This window comes from Neofelis nebulosa, chromosome 5 (assembly GCF_028018385.1).
Source record: "Neofelis nebulosa isolate mNeoNeb1 chromosome 5, mNeoNeb1.pri, whole genome shotgun sequence".
NCBI lineage: Eukaryota > Metazoa > Chordata > Mammalia > Carnivora > Felidae > Neofelis > Neofelis nebulosa.
Genome location: NC_080786.1, coordinates 37,449,250 through 37,464,365, shown reverse-complemented (window position 1 = coordinate 37,464,365; position 15,116 = coordinate 37,449,250). Strand labels below are relative to the sequence as shown.

At 38.4% G+C, this 15,116-nt stretch overlaps 1 protein-coding gene across 5 annotated transcripts in view; it reads left to right on the top strand.

Moving 5' to 3' along the window:
* The window catches only part of TFDP2 (transcription factor Dp-2), a 183,555-nt gene that overhangs the window by 47,223 nt on the left and 121,216 nt on the right, over window positions 1-15,116 (top strand). For 3 of the 5 annotated variants that reach the window (XM_058730083.1, XM_058730082.1, XM_058730081.1), the window contains exon 2: window positions 11,303-11,418. In XM_058730083.1, the coding sequence (XP_058586066.1) occupies window positions 11,404-11,418 (15 nt within the window). In that variant the 5' untranslated portion in view covers window positions 11,303-11,403. Of the gene's footprint in view, window positions 1-11,302; window positions 11,419-14,555; window positions 14,602-15,116 lie in introns of those variants that run through there. The other 2 variants (XM_058730084.1, XM_058730088.1) reach the window with 2 other exon arrangements.

Sequence of the window (15,116 nt, the reverse complement as noted above, 5' to 3'; positions counted from 1 at the left end):
TTCACTTTCTGTTATATTATTTAAATCCTTTTTGATCAGTTCATTAGCTGTTGTTATTTCCTGGAGATTCTTCTGAGGGGAATTCTTCTGTTTGGTCATTTGGATAGTCCCTGGAGTGGTGAGGACCTGCAGGGCACTTCCCCTGTGCTGTGGTGTATAACTGGAGTTGGTAGGCGGGGCGGCAGTCAGTCCTGATGTCTGCCCCCAGCCCACCACTGGGGCCACAGTCAGACTGGTGTGTGCCTTCTCTTCCCCTCTCCTAGGGGCGGGATTCACTGTGGGGTGGCGTGGCCCGTCTGGGCTACTTGCACACTGCCAGGCTTGTGGTGCTGGGGATCTGGCGTATTAGCTGGGGTGGGTAGGCAAGGTGCACGGGGGCAGGAGGGGCAGGCTTAGCTCGCTTCTCCTTAGGTGATCCACTTCAGGAGGGGCCCTGTGGCAGCGGGAGGGAGTCAGATCCGCTGCCGGAGGTTTGGCTCCGCAGGAGCACAGAGTTGGGTGTTTGCGCAGAGCAAGTTCTCTGGCGGGAACTGGTTCCCTTTGGGATTTTGGCTGGGGGATAGGCGGGGGAGATGGCGCTGGCGAGCGCCTTTGTTCCCCACCAAGCTGAGCTCTGCCCTCCGGGGGCTCAGCAGCTCTCCCTCCCTTTGTCCTCCAGCCTTCCCGCTTTCCGAGCAGAGCTGTTAACTTATGACCTCCCAGAGACTAAGTCGCTCTTGCTGTCGGAACACAGTCCCTCCGGCCCCTCCGCTTTTGCCAGCCCGACTCGGGGGCTCTGCTTGGCCGGCAAGCCGCCCCTCCGCCCCGGCTCCCTGCCGCCAGTCCGTGGAGCGCGCACCGCCTCGCCGCCCTTCCTACCCTCTTCCGTGGGCCTCTCGTCTGCGCTTGGCTCCGGAGACTCCGTTCTGCTAATCCTCTGGCGGTTTTCTGGGTTATTTAGGCAGGTGTAGGTGGAATCTAAGTGATCAGCAGGACGCGTGATGAGCCCAGCGTCCTCCTACGCCGCCATCTTCCCTCTCTCCCCTGCCCTCTTTTTTTTTTTAATCAATGTTAATTTTGGTTTATTATTAAATATTTAGTAAATACTAAATAAATCAAATTAAAAATTATGCAATAATTATCTTTAAGGATGGGAGCTCATGCACGTGAGACAAATGTTCTTATGACCTGCCATTTTTCCAGAAGTCGCTTTTAGATCATTTTAAACTGTGTAGTATTTAGTTTATATTCTTCAACATTTGTAAATAACACAAACCTTCAGTCTCCTAAAAATCTTAAATGTAAAATGAAAACTGCTTGGAACTCATCTTTTCATGATTTCATCGAACATATGTATAGTAACATCTCATTTCTGTAAACTTTATTGTAAATTTTGGTTCTCTGTGACCTTGGGGAAGTTATTTAAGCTTTCTGACTCAGTACCCCTCTCCCCCCCACCACCCCCTAAAATGGAAAAACTATTCTGCACAGTTATTTTGAAGACTTATATAGTAAATAGCTCTTATGATGATGCTGATTTTAAAATTGTTTCATTTTCATTTGAATATAGATTAGGTACCTATATAAGTATGGTGGTATTCCAAATGACAATTGGAAATTGTACTATTTTCCTCACAGATTACTCCTTTTTGATTGCCTGCAATTTTGTCTTTGTGCACTTTTGGGTAAATTGAACGTTTGATGCTTGCATAGTTCTTTGTACAGTACTTTGTCTAAATTTATTACTACCCAAATGATATTTTAAAAACTCACCTGTCCTGTTGTGATGGATCAAGTTGGGATAAGTCTTAACATTTGTATTACTAATCTAAAGCTGTGTTGATCTGGAAATGTGACTTTGCTGAAGAGCGTATGTGCAGCCAGTGATTGAATCCGTGTTGTCATTGTACATAAGTGAATAAAGGTTTAAAATTTGGCTTGCACTGCTTGCAAAAAAAAAAAAAAAAAATTTGGCTTGCACTAACGAACCTTTCTGTTAGGTCTTGGCATGATTTTGAAATGTGATTTTGTTTTAAATTTGGGTGATATCTTCTAACATTGCTTCTTTGGTCAGGGTAGACTTGTTTTCAGTGAGTGAGAACTGGTAATAAATGTTATAATCTATGGAAATGTTTGAAACAAAAATATCACTTAGGTTTCAATATAGAAGCACATATAAGGAACATGTCATAAGTCCCAATTTTGTCAGGGAATAAGGAAGGAATTCTACTTCAGTGAATTTACTTGGTGAAATGTAATTCTATGTCTAATCTTTCTTTAGTATTAAGCTATCAGTTGTGAATTACTTTGCTAATGTACTCATCCCTAACACTAGCTAACCATTTGTTCCCTTATTACTACATCTTTTCTACTGGATATAATTGGCTTGACGCCTGAAAATCAAGATAAGCAAATTTAGTAAGAATTTTATGTTAATTAAAATTAATAACATGAAGGAAAGCCTGAGGACTTGAGTTACTGACTAATGCATGGGTTTTGTGAAAGCTAACTTGAAGGCTGGAGACCCTTTTTTTTTTCCTCTCATTTCTGGGATTTGCTTTGAGTTTTGTTTCTTTGAGTTAAGTTTGTTAGATAAATGGATTATGGATGGTAATTATAAACTTATCTGATGTACACAAGAAGTGAGCGAGCATTTCAGTTACTAAAGAATTCCAGAATATAGCTGATATTGCTAGTTTTTAAATAATTAAGATGCAAGTAATTTCTACATAATCTTTGGTGAACATAATTTAGTATCTCTCTGGTTCAGATGTTTGGCTACCTGCTTAAAATCTTTTTGAGGCTTCCCACTAATCAGATGACGTTTCACTGTGCACCTTTTTGTTCTTTCTGGCTTTTGTGTCATCTCTTAGCAGCCCTCCCATTTGCCCTATGTTTTCAGGTACCTAGATCTTCCTTCAGTTTCTGCAACTTCCCATAGGCTTTTCTTCCCATGAGCATTCATTTCCCTGTGCTGCTGGTTGTTCCCTCTGGCTGTGTTGTACCCTCTCTCTTTGCCTCTGGTTTACAAAGTTTGCTTGTTTGTTGAGTTTGGCTCAGACTTCACTTCCTGAAAGAAATCTCTAAAACCACTGGAGGCCCAGTCCTTTAGTGTACATATTTCCTTTGCATCTTTTTTGCCTACTGTAGTAGCACCTACAGTGATTGTCATAAAGTAGTTAATTATAAAATGCATGTTTAATGCCTAAATGTAGGTTCCACAAAGGCAGGGACTGTTATTGTTTCTCGTAGTATCTTTAATGCTCAGCCTAGTGTTTGACATGCAGCAGACATTCAGTAAGTATTTATTGAATAAGTAAATGAATGAGTAGCGCTGAGACAACATTATTCATCATTTCACTGCATGTCTGTAGAAGACTGTTAAAAGTTGTTATTGATTGCTTATAGTATTAATCAGGTTTTATTGTTGCTCAGGATCCTGAATAAAAGCTTATGTAACACTGGAAAATTTTTTTCAACTTAAAAAATAAGCAATGAACATAAAACCAATTTTCTTTTCCTTTTTTTTAATTAAAGATTTTTTTTTAATGTTTATTTATTCATGAGAGAGAGACAGACTGCAAGCAGGGGAGGGGCAGAGAGAGAGGGAGACACAGAATCTGAAGCAGGCTCCAGGCTCTGAGTTGTCAGCATAGAGCATGCATGATACAGGGCTTGAACCCATGAACCGGGAGATCATGACCTGAACCAAAGTGAGACCCTCAGCCGACTGAGCCACCCAGGTGCCCCTCTTTTCCTTTGTAAAATGTTGACGGTTCTTTGGAAGAGTAGCTTTTGGTAAAAGTGTTTTTCAGATTTTACTCTTGTGTACTGTTGTTTTCACCTTAAAAATTAGTGAAATTAAATGTGCCCTTTTATAAATATTTTTCTTATAACTTAAATTAATGAAACACAAATACACTGCTGGATCCAAAAAAACCTTTCTGTTCATGGTAGAAAATTGTCACTCAAAATTATCCTATATAGCTTAATGACATTTCAGAGGTGTAAATGTGGTATATGGTTAAAAATCTTTTCATTTTCTGCTTTCAAGTCATTGTTCAATGAGATTATCACTCTATTTATTTATTTATTTAAGTAGTCTCCACACCCAACACGACCGACCCCAAGATCAGGAGTTGCATGCTCTTCTGACTGAGGCAGCCAGGTGCTCCGAGATTATCATGCTATTAAAGGATGAAAAAAAATAAAATATTGAGTATGTAATTCATCAAATAAATATTTTCTTTAAAACAAACAAAAAACATGGGGCGCCTGGGTGGCGCAGTCGGTTAAGCGTCCGACTTCAGCCAGGTCACGATCTTGCGGTCTGTGAGTTCGAGCCCCGCGTCGGGCTCTGGGCTGATGGCTCGGAGCCTGTTTCTGATTCTGTGTCTCCCTCTCTCTCTGACCCTCCCCCGCTCATGCTCTGTCTCTCTCTGTCCCAAAAATAAATAAAAAACGTTGAAAAAAAATTTAAAAAATAAAAAATAAAAATAAAACAAACAAAAAACAAATATCACTTGAGTTCCAACCATGTACCAGACACTGGGTATATATAATAGTGAACAGATAGGGTCACTGTCCTCATGAAACTTACACTTTAGTTGTCAGAGATAGGCCACATTCTGATAATCGCACAAATAAATAGATAATGAGAAGCTGGTGTGTACTGTGAAAGAAGAAAGTACGAGAGAGGGTAAATAGAGGGAGACCCTGACCTAGTCTGGTAGCAGGAGAGGGACAGTTTTCCCTGTGGAAGTGACATTGAGAAGAAATCTAAAGGATAGGAATTAACTTTGGTGAATATTTCAGGCTGAGGAAACAGCGTGTGTGGAGGCCCTGAGGCAGGAGGAGCATGTTTTTGAGGAACTGACAGAAGACCAGTAGAATTAGATCACAGAGAGGAAGTGACTCAACACAGAGATGGAGAGGTAGTCGGAGACCAGATCAAACATTAAGGATTGAGTCATTAAAATGTGATTACTGACACCAGTTTGTAGCCTTAAGAAATCTAAATATCCATCGCTAGGGGACTATATCATAAATTATGGTACAATGATGTAAAGGAATACTATGTAGCTATAAAAAAAAATGAAGTTTACTTATGTACTCAAAAATAAAGAAAATTTCAATTTAATATTGAAATTAAAAAAGAGAAAGAACTAAAAAAGGTTAAAACCTGACCCAAAGATATGTGACCTGTGCCATATGAAACTTTCAAGGATGTTGTTGGTGTAGTAAATTATCCTTTTGTATACATGTATTGTAATAGTCATTGCATATTTTGTTATATTTTGAGAATCTGTTATATCTCAAGTCAGATATATTATGGAAATTAGCATAATAATTAAGAACATGTCTACTGGTCTGAGATCCCAGGTTGATATACCGGCATTGCCATTTACACAGTTGGTTAACCAGGCAAGTTACTTCAACTCTCTAAAGCTCAGTTTTGTCATCTTAAACATGTAATAATATTTATCTGATAGAGTTGTGGTATGAATGGTATGAAATCATGCCTGTGAAGCATTTAGGAGAGTGTTTGGAAATGCTCATCACCTAAGAAAGAGTTACACACTACCACTTTGTATGAAAATATCTTCTCATTAATACCACTTACGGGAGTCAGAGTGCAGAAAGAGAACACCGAAGGATGTTATACCCAAAGCTTATTGTAGTTGCCTCTGAGAGGTGGGATCATGGCTGATTATTTGTTTCTTTAGATATTTGATTATTGTTTTGTATATTCTCCAGACTTTGAAACATGGGCATGTTTTTAAAATTAGTAATGTCTTCATTTAAATATGCTGCCTTTGCTGAAATGTAATTGTTTCATAGCCTCTTTTTCAGCAGTGTTAGAAAGTCTACATACCCAGATTTAGGTGATGTTAATCCTACAGACTTATCCATAATTATTCCTTCTCCTTATTTTGATTAGTGCTGTACAATTTTAAAAGGCTTTGTGGCCAGAGCTGCTAATTGTGATTGGGAAGGAAAAGGATTTGCATTTTGAGACCATCTGTGGGAGTTGCATTGTTTGAAACTGACAAGAGATCATGGCAGATGGTGAGGTCACAAAGATTGACTTTTTGAGCTTGACATAATGTGTTCATGAAGCTGGAAGAAGAAATCCAACTTATTTTTTAACCAACTGAAGAGTTTAGTGACAGGAAAAAGTATACAGTTGTTGAGCTAGGATAAAACATAATGCATTAGTGCACATGACTGGTTTATCTTTGAAAATCACCAGTGCCACCAAAGATGGCAAGTTCTTGAAATATTCAGTGCCATGTGTATTTACTTTCTAGATACTTGGTTTTAATCATATGTTGCAAATAAATTTTAGATTGAAGACAATGTTTAAAAGCAAAAGCTTTAAAAATACTTAGAAATGTGCATTTTTATTTATTATTTATTTACTTTTTTAAAAAAGTTTATTTTGAGAGAGACAGAGACAGTGCGAGTGGGGGAGGGGCAGAGAGAGAGAGGGAGACAGAATCCCTAGCAGGCTCTGCACTGTCAGCGTGGAGCCTGATGCAGAGCTCCAACCCACAAAACTGTGAGATCATAACCTGAGCCTAAACCAAGAGTCAGCGCTTAACCTACTAAGCCACCCAGGTGCCCTAGAAATGTGGTTGGTTGGTTTGTTTGTTTATTTATTGATCTAGTATTAAAAATTTTTTTTATTAGAAATGTGTATTTTTAAATCAAAGGCTATACGCTCTCAAAGGCAGTATAGCATCCTTTTCAAAGGCAGTATAGCATACTTCTTCAAAGGCAGTATAGCATACTTCTTCATTTTTAATTGAATGAGGCAGATCTCTATCATAATCCCATTTCTTTTTATAACATTTTTCTTAATGTAATTTTACATAATTTAAATTACATTTGAAGGTTTATGCTTGCTCTTTCATCTACTACGATGTCTTCAGTGCCTAGATTAGTGCCTTGCACATAGTGTTCAGTGCTTACTGAATGAATAAATAAATCAACGAATAAAGTTATTGCCTACTTTTGTTAATTTTAGGAGAGTTTTTCTTAACCACAATTAGACACATTGTTTCCTTTTTAAACTAGATTTATGGTGTGGTATTTTTTACTTCTACTTACATGTGAATTATGTATTATTTACTTTGGAAGAAGAAACCTTAATTTGTTGTTTGTTTTTTTTTTAATTTTTTTTTCAACGTTTTTTATTTATTTTTGTGACAGAGAGAGACAGAGCATGAACGGGGGAGGGGCAGAGAGAGGGAGACACAGAATCGGAAACAGGCTCCAGGCTCCGAGCCATCAGCCCAGAGCCTGACGCGGGGCTCGAACTCACGGACCGCGAGATCGTGACCTGGCTGAAGTCGGACGCTTAACCGACTGCGCCACCCAGGCGCCCCAGAAACCTTAATTTGTCATGAGAAAACAGCAAACTACTTTTTTCTCTAACATTGAGGGCTTACACTGTGCTAGGCCATGTGTTATCTTGACTTGTTGAATTAAGTGCTATTTATTACTATTTTGAAGATGAAGAAATTTTTTTTTTTTTAATTTTTTTTTTCAACGTTTTTTATTTATTTTTGGGACAGAGAGAGACAGAGCATGAACGGGGGAGGGGCAGAGAGAGAGGGAGACACAGAATTGGAAACAGGCTCCAGGCTCTGAGCCATCAGCCCAGAGCCTGACGCGGGGCTTGAACTCACGGACCGCGAGATCGTGACCTGGCTGAAGTCGGACGCTTAACTGACTGCGCCACCCAGGCGCCCCTGAAGATGAAGAAATTGAGGCACAGAGATGTTAGTGTAAATTTACTCAAGAAATCCATGTGCTTTGGCTCTGTTTCAAACATTTATCATTTAGGTAACATTTAGAGGTTTTAATTTGTCCTTAGTTCTGGTGAGAGGATACAAAGGGAATACTAAACAAAATTAAGTTAAAGTTAATTAATGTGGTTAAGAAGTATTTTATTGGTAGCCACTTGTTATTGTGTGCTGAAATAATAACGCTCTGTTAGATTTTTTCTTTTAGTTGGGTGAATATCACAGTGTTGCTCAATAGCCCAGCCATTAGGAAATATAGTACCATACTGAATACTGAATATTGTAATGAAGCTAGAAGCAATCCTGACCATTACAACCATATTCTGGAATGAAGAAATGGGAGAAGGGAAAAAGGACATTTACTAGTTGAATCTGGTAGCTCAACCCAGTGATGTCTGCTTATATTTCACTGACCAGGATTATGTCATACAGTCAGACATCTGAAAGGGAGAGTGAGAATGTAGTACTTTTCTTTAGTTGGGCATATTGCCACCTTCAACTTCTCCTAAGGAAGAAGAGGGAAAGATACTGGATAGGCAACAATATCTGCCTTAGATAGATCTAGCAGGTTTCTAAAATTTAACAGGAACTTTGAATGGAAAACCCTTCCTTATTTTTTGTTGTACATTTAGGGGCACCTGGGTGGCTCAGTCGGTTAAGCCTCTGACTTCGGCTCAGGTCATGATCTTGCGGTTCGTGGGTTCGAGCCTTGCCTTGTGTGGGGCTCTGTGCTTACAGCTTGGAGCCCGGAGCCTGCTTTGGGTTCTGGGTCTCCCTCTCTGTCTCTACCCCTCCCCCGCTTACACTCTGTCTCTCTCTTTTTCAAAAATAAATAAACATTAAAAAAATACATTTCAGGGGCGCCTGGGTGGCTCAGTCAGTTAAAACGTCCGACTTCAGCTCAGGTCATGATCTCGCGGTCCGTGAGTTCGAGCCCCGCGTCGGGCTCTGTGCTGACAGCTCAGAGCCTGGAGCCTGTTTCAGATTCTGTGTCTCCCTCTCTCTCTGACCCTCCCTCATTCATGCTCTGTCTCTCTCTGTCTCAAAAATAAATAAACGTTAAAAAAAAAAAGAATAAAAAAATACATTTCAATAGGTCAGAAGGTAATCTTAGAAATATTTAGAATTGACTTTTCATGGGATGCCTGGGTGGCTCAGTTGGTTAAGTGTCCGACTTCACTCAGGTCATGGTCTCGTGGTTCATGAGTTCAAGCCCCATGTCGGGCTCTGTGCTGACACCTTAGAGCCTGGAGCCTGTTTCAGATTCTGTGTCTCCCAGAACTTATTTCTGCGCCTCCCCTGCTCGCACTCTGTCTCTCTCTCTCTCAAAAATAACTAAACATTAAAAATTTTTTAAAAAATAAAATAAATAAAATTGACTCTTTGTGATTAGGAATGTTCAGTGTTTATGAATAAAATTTGGTGTATTAACTTGGTGGATCTGATGATTTTCATTTGGACAGATTGTACCTAATTTACTGCTTAACATAACCCTGAAAAACTCAGTATACCTGTTTTTCAAATGGGGACACTGAAGCTCAAAGTGGTTAAGTCACTTTGTTCAAGGTTGCACAGCTAAGTGTCAGAGCTGAGATTGAGCCTAAATTTAAAAAAATCCATGCTCAGGGTGTTTGGGTGGCTCAGTTGGTTGAGTGTCCAACTCATGTTTCCCACTCAGGTCATGATCTCACCAGTTTGTGGGATGGAGCCCCATGTCGGGCTCTGTGCTGAGCGTGAAGCGTACTTAGGATTCTCTCTCTCCCTCTGTCTCTCTCCTCTGCTCTTGTGTGCGTGGACTCTCTCTAAAATAAATAACATTTTTAAAAAGTTAAAAAATAAGAAAAGTAAGAATACTTTTTTTTTTCCCCCACAAAGTTTTACTTATAGATTCCAATTCTAGTGTATGAGATGGACATTTTGGAGTTCCTGTTTCTTCAAGCTCCTATTGTTTATGGTCTTTTCCAAATTAAATTTTATTTTTTCCTTCCCCTTAAATTTCTTTATTAAAGCTTTAATTTTGAAATGATGGTAAAATAAGAGGAAAGTTGCAAAAGTAGGGCAAATAACATCTAAATACCCTTTTCTCAGATTAACCAGTTGCCAACATTTGCCACATTTGTTTTATCATTCCCACTTTATCTCTATATACAGATTATATATATTTTTTCATCATTTGAAAGCTAGTTGCTGCTATCATACCTCTCCACTTCTAAATATTTTGGTGTATGTTTTCTAAAAACAAGCACATCCACCTAAAAAAACCCCATGGTCCTCTGATCAAAAGCAGGAAATGGAACACTGAAACAATACTATTATCCAGTCTGTGGACTCTATTTCAATTTTTCCAGTAGCCCTAATAATGGTGTTCATAGTAAGTATTTTTTTCTGGTCCAGAGTCCACTTCAGGATCATACTTGGAATTTAATTTTTATGTGATTTTTGTCTTTTTAAATCGGGACTGTTAGTCAAGTTTTTTTATTTTTTCTTTCATGACAGTAACATTTTTGAAAAGTTCACCTGTTATTTTATAGAATGACCCTCCATTTAAATTTCTCTGATATTTCCTCATGATTAGATTTAGGTTATGCATTTGGATGGAAATACCTCAGAAGTGATATTATATCCATCTCAGTGCACTTGTGGAGACGCGTGATGTTGGTTTGTGCCACTGTTGGTGGTTATTTGGTAGGTTTGATTACTTTGGCTATGTGGTGTGTGTCAGGTTTCTTCACTGTGAAATTTGAATTAGTAGGTATTTTGTGGGGTGATATTTCAAGACTGTGTAAATATCCTTTTTCTCACCCACTTTCACCCACTAGTTGTAGTATCCAGTAATGATCCTTGTCTAATCAGTTATTATGTTTACAAATTGGTGGTTTTCTTACGTCGTTATTCCTTTCTATTTACTAGTTGGTATTGAATTGCAAAGAAGAGCTTTCCCTTCTTTCTCATTATTTCGTTTAATCTGCTTTTTATCAGTATGCAGTCCTGGATCGTTACTTTATTCAAAGAGTTTATAGTCATAATCTGTTACTGTCACTGTATACTTTGGCGCTCAGTTGTTCCAGATTGTCCAGTTGTAGGCCCTTTAGGCTGGCTCCTGTATACTTTTGATATATCTCCATCATTTCTTGAGCTCTTCCTTACTGTACAATAAAATGTTCTAGTCATATCTTGTACATCTCCTGCCCCAGCTCTGGAATTGGCTATTTCTCCAGTAAGCCTTGGTGTTTCTTTCATTGCATTATCTAAAGTAACATAGTATGATATTTCAAAGCCCAGGTTTTATCACTTGTTAGCTGAGTTGATTGGTCAAATTTTTTAACTTCTGTGAGCCCAAATTTTTATCTGGAAAATGAGGGTTAAAATGGTATGTGTCTCATAGTGTTGTGAAGATTAATTTAAATGATCCCCTTAAAGAACAATGCATGTCACTTGGTAAATATGACATGAACATTGCCTATTATTACTGTTATTATATTACTGTTCCCTCTCTTTTCCCCTTTTAACAGGATGTTCTTTTAAGGAGTTATTGAAGACGAAGTTTTTTTGTTTTTGTTTTTTGCTTGTTTTTTAATGGCTTTACAGAATTTTAAATCGAATACAGTTTGACATGACGGCAAAAAATGTAAGTATTTGTAAATTTTTAAATTTAAGTATTCTTAATGTGAGTTGTACTTTTCCCTATGTACATTTTCTTCACTATTCTAATTTTACTGGCATTAATTTATAATTGTTTTTGTTTATGCATAGAACAAGATAGTAAACTTTAGTGCTGTTGAATATAGCATTCTACTGGACACGGTAGCATTCTTATAAATTGCTGCCAAGTTGTGTCTTCTCAACAGCTGCAAAATTTCCATCTGTAGAAAGTTTCCCACCCCTCTCCTTTTTTGGTACTGTAATAAATTTGTTTTCGTGCTTGCTGGAGATTTTTACTTAGAAGATCACTGTTTTCTTTGGCCCAGTTTTTTTCTTGTGGACATAAGGGAATATGTATACTGGATATTGTTCAAAAGAAGCTTGCTATCTTCCATGAGATGATTCCTGAGGGGACATTAGATTTTGGATTTTTTGGAGAACTTATTCAGTTTGTTTCCTCTGCTTGAGGCTATCATTTCTGAATCTACTTCCTTTCAAGTTATTTTCTTATTGTCAGGCTGTATCAATGGATTTGTTTCCAGTTATGTGAGGATTATGCTAGAAAATAAATACTACAACATTTAGGGAAATAACTTACAATTGCTTTACTGTTCCCAGATTGTCATTTTGGAATCTTTGATTGCATGTAACAGAAGCCAGCTTAGGCTACCTTAAAAAGGGAATTTATTATAAAGATACTGGAATGTCTCAAACAATTTATGAGTAGGAATTTAGTGGGCCCTCAGAAAGATCTGAGTACAGGAACTTGAAATCTACCAGGAACTGAAGCAGTGTTTAGTTTCCATTTATTAACTCTGCTTGTCTGTGTGCATCTGCTTCATTCTCTCTCTCTCTCTCTCTCTCTCTCTCTCTCTCTCTCTCTCTCTGCAAATCATGCTCCTTAGTTTTCCAGGCAGCATCTCAATATATGTGTTACAGAGCCAGCCTGTTCAGAGAAAGAGAGGTGTGAAGGAAAGGAAGGAGGCAGCTTGGCAGATCCTGTCTGCCCATGTGAGCTCCAATTCCAAACTCCTTGGGGTGGACCTCTGACACTGCTCAAGTGTGATGTCTACTAATGGTTTAGTTAATTGCGACCAGGAAGAGCCAGCATTCTATTGTGTGGAAAGGTCTTTTGTAAGCCAGGCAGTTCCAAATACTGCCTGTTATACATCTAAAGAATAACATTAAAAAAAAAACAACCACCTTAATTATTTATCTCTATTTTCCTATTATTAACTTTGCTTTTGACATGCTGTAAGTAGCTGTAAGCAGATATAGATTTTGTTTCATTATAATTTAATTAATTTCATTAGGATAAATTATCAGGAGTAGTAGGCTTTAATCTAAGACTTACATATTTGTTAAAGTGCTGTTGGGGGGAAAGAAGAAACAAAGTTTTAGTCTGTGTATAGGGAATTTTCTTATAGGATATTATCCTGATTTTTTTTTTCCTCCTTTAGGAAAAAGGGGAGGTAAAACTTATCCTGAACCACAAGATGGTTAACATTCAAATAGCAAGCATATTTTGGCTTAAAATGTGCCTTGAATCAAATATCATCTTCTTAGTCATATGTACAATTCACTATATTAAAAGTTGTTTCCCTAAAGTAGCATAAAACATTTGAACCAGTGATGATTATACTCCCATTATTTTGTTTGTATATTTGGAAGAAATCAAACAGTGAGCAATATATTTCTCTTTCTGCTATGGCATCCTAGGGGGAGAGGGATAAGTGATGAGCTGATGGTCTTTTGATACCTTTGAGTTAGGGACATGGAGAAGTCAAACCTCAGATTAGGCTAATGTATGTGGAAAAGAATTGGAATAGACTGTCTGAAAATAACCAATCAAGTTTACTACCTATTCTGCAATAGATACGAACATTTTTGTGGCTTTTAATATGTTTTGTCAAGATACTTAGTGAAAGGATTATACTAGTTCACAGTGCCACAAACAATTCATTCTCCTTCTTCCCCCACCCACCAAATATATGTACCTGATCCTGTTCTAGGCTCCTGCCTTCTTTGGGCTTATAGTCTAGTGAGAGAAGACAGTGAATACATATATACTGTCAGGTAATGATAAATGTCACGAAGAAAAATAAAATAGGGTAAGAAGAAATAGGGTGATGGTAGCAAGGGAGAGCTCTTTCAACTCAGGTGTTCAGAGAGTTCTCTTTAAGGGCATGACATTCAGACAATGCTCTTGAGTCTCAATCCAAGAAGAAGCCAATCATATGAATATATGGGAAAAGATCATTCCAGGTAGAGGCAGGAAAAGGTGTGGTTGTTTAAGAAACAGCAAGGTGACCAGTTTTATAAGTGGAACAGAGTAAGCAAGGGATAGTGGTAGGGGATGAAGTCAGAAGGGAAGCAGGGGCTGGATCATGTGGACCCTCAAGGACTGGGGCGTTGGGTGTGTATTTGAAATGTCAGTAAGGAGCCATTAGAGATTTGGTGGATAATTGCATGACCTGACTTACCATCTTAGAAAGTTTGTCCTGGCTGCTGAGTCAATAGATTGAAGAGGGGCATAGTAGAAGCAGGAGACTCATTTGGCACTTAACTTAGTAGTTCAGACACACGCACAGGTCTTAGAGAGGCATTAGTAAACACATACTCAAATATTTACATCCTTATTTTCTGTTTCTCATGTTACATTTCTCTTACGAGAGCAGGTTTTTTTGTGAAGAGTTGTTTTTGCCTTATCCATGCCATAGTAGGCCTCATGATTACAAATGATAGCGACCCTATTCAAAATAGCTTAAGGCAAAAAATGGAATGTGTTGATTCACATAACTGAAAAGTTTGGAGTAGTGTGGCTTCAAACATATCTGGATTCAGGGGATCACATGATGGTGTCAGGGATCTAGTCTCCCTTTTTCCATCTCTTGGCTCTATATGGTAGCAGAATACCCTATATTGGCCTTATAATTCTTATATCAGAAGAAGAGAGGGAACTTTTCTTTTTTAGCGTGTATATTTCAGATTCCCTGGAGGAGCTTTGTTTGACCCTGCTTGGCCCACATGTTCAGTTAGACAAGTGGAGAAAGAAGTGGGCCAGGTCTGGGTCATGGGTCCACTTTTGTTGAAATAGCACAATTGAAGCTCAAGGATTAACAGCCATACTGAAACTACATGGATTGTGGGATGGGTCATTTTGCAAAAAGTAAGTTCTGTAAAGCTGGCAATATATTCATTGTTTCTGAGATAAAATTGTTGTCAAATGGTATCTAGTAGCCACTGATATGCTTCATGACCACAAATGCAGGTGTGTTCTAACTTAAGCTCCCTCAATATACAATCAAGAATTTGGAAGGTAATTTGATGTGTATTTTGAGCCTTGTCAAATAATCTTTTAAAAAATATGTAAGCCTTGGGGTGCCTGGGTGGCTCAGTTGGTTAAGCGTCCGACTTTGGCTCAGGTCATGATTTCATGCTTTGTGGGGTTGAGCCCCGCATTGAGCTATGTGTTGATGGCTCACAGCCTAGAATCTGCTTCAGATTCAATGCCTCTCTCTCTCTCTCTCTCTCTCTCTCTCTCTCTCTCTGTGTCTCTCTGTGCACCTCCCCGACTCACCCTCTGTCTCTCTCTCAAAAATAAATAAAAAACATTTTTAAAAATGTAAGCCATGATACTCATTATAGAAAAATTAGAAAATACAGATAAGGAAACGGCATAGA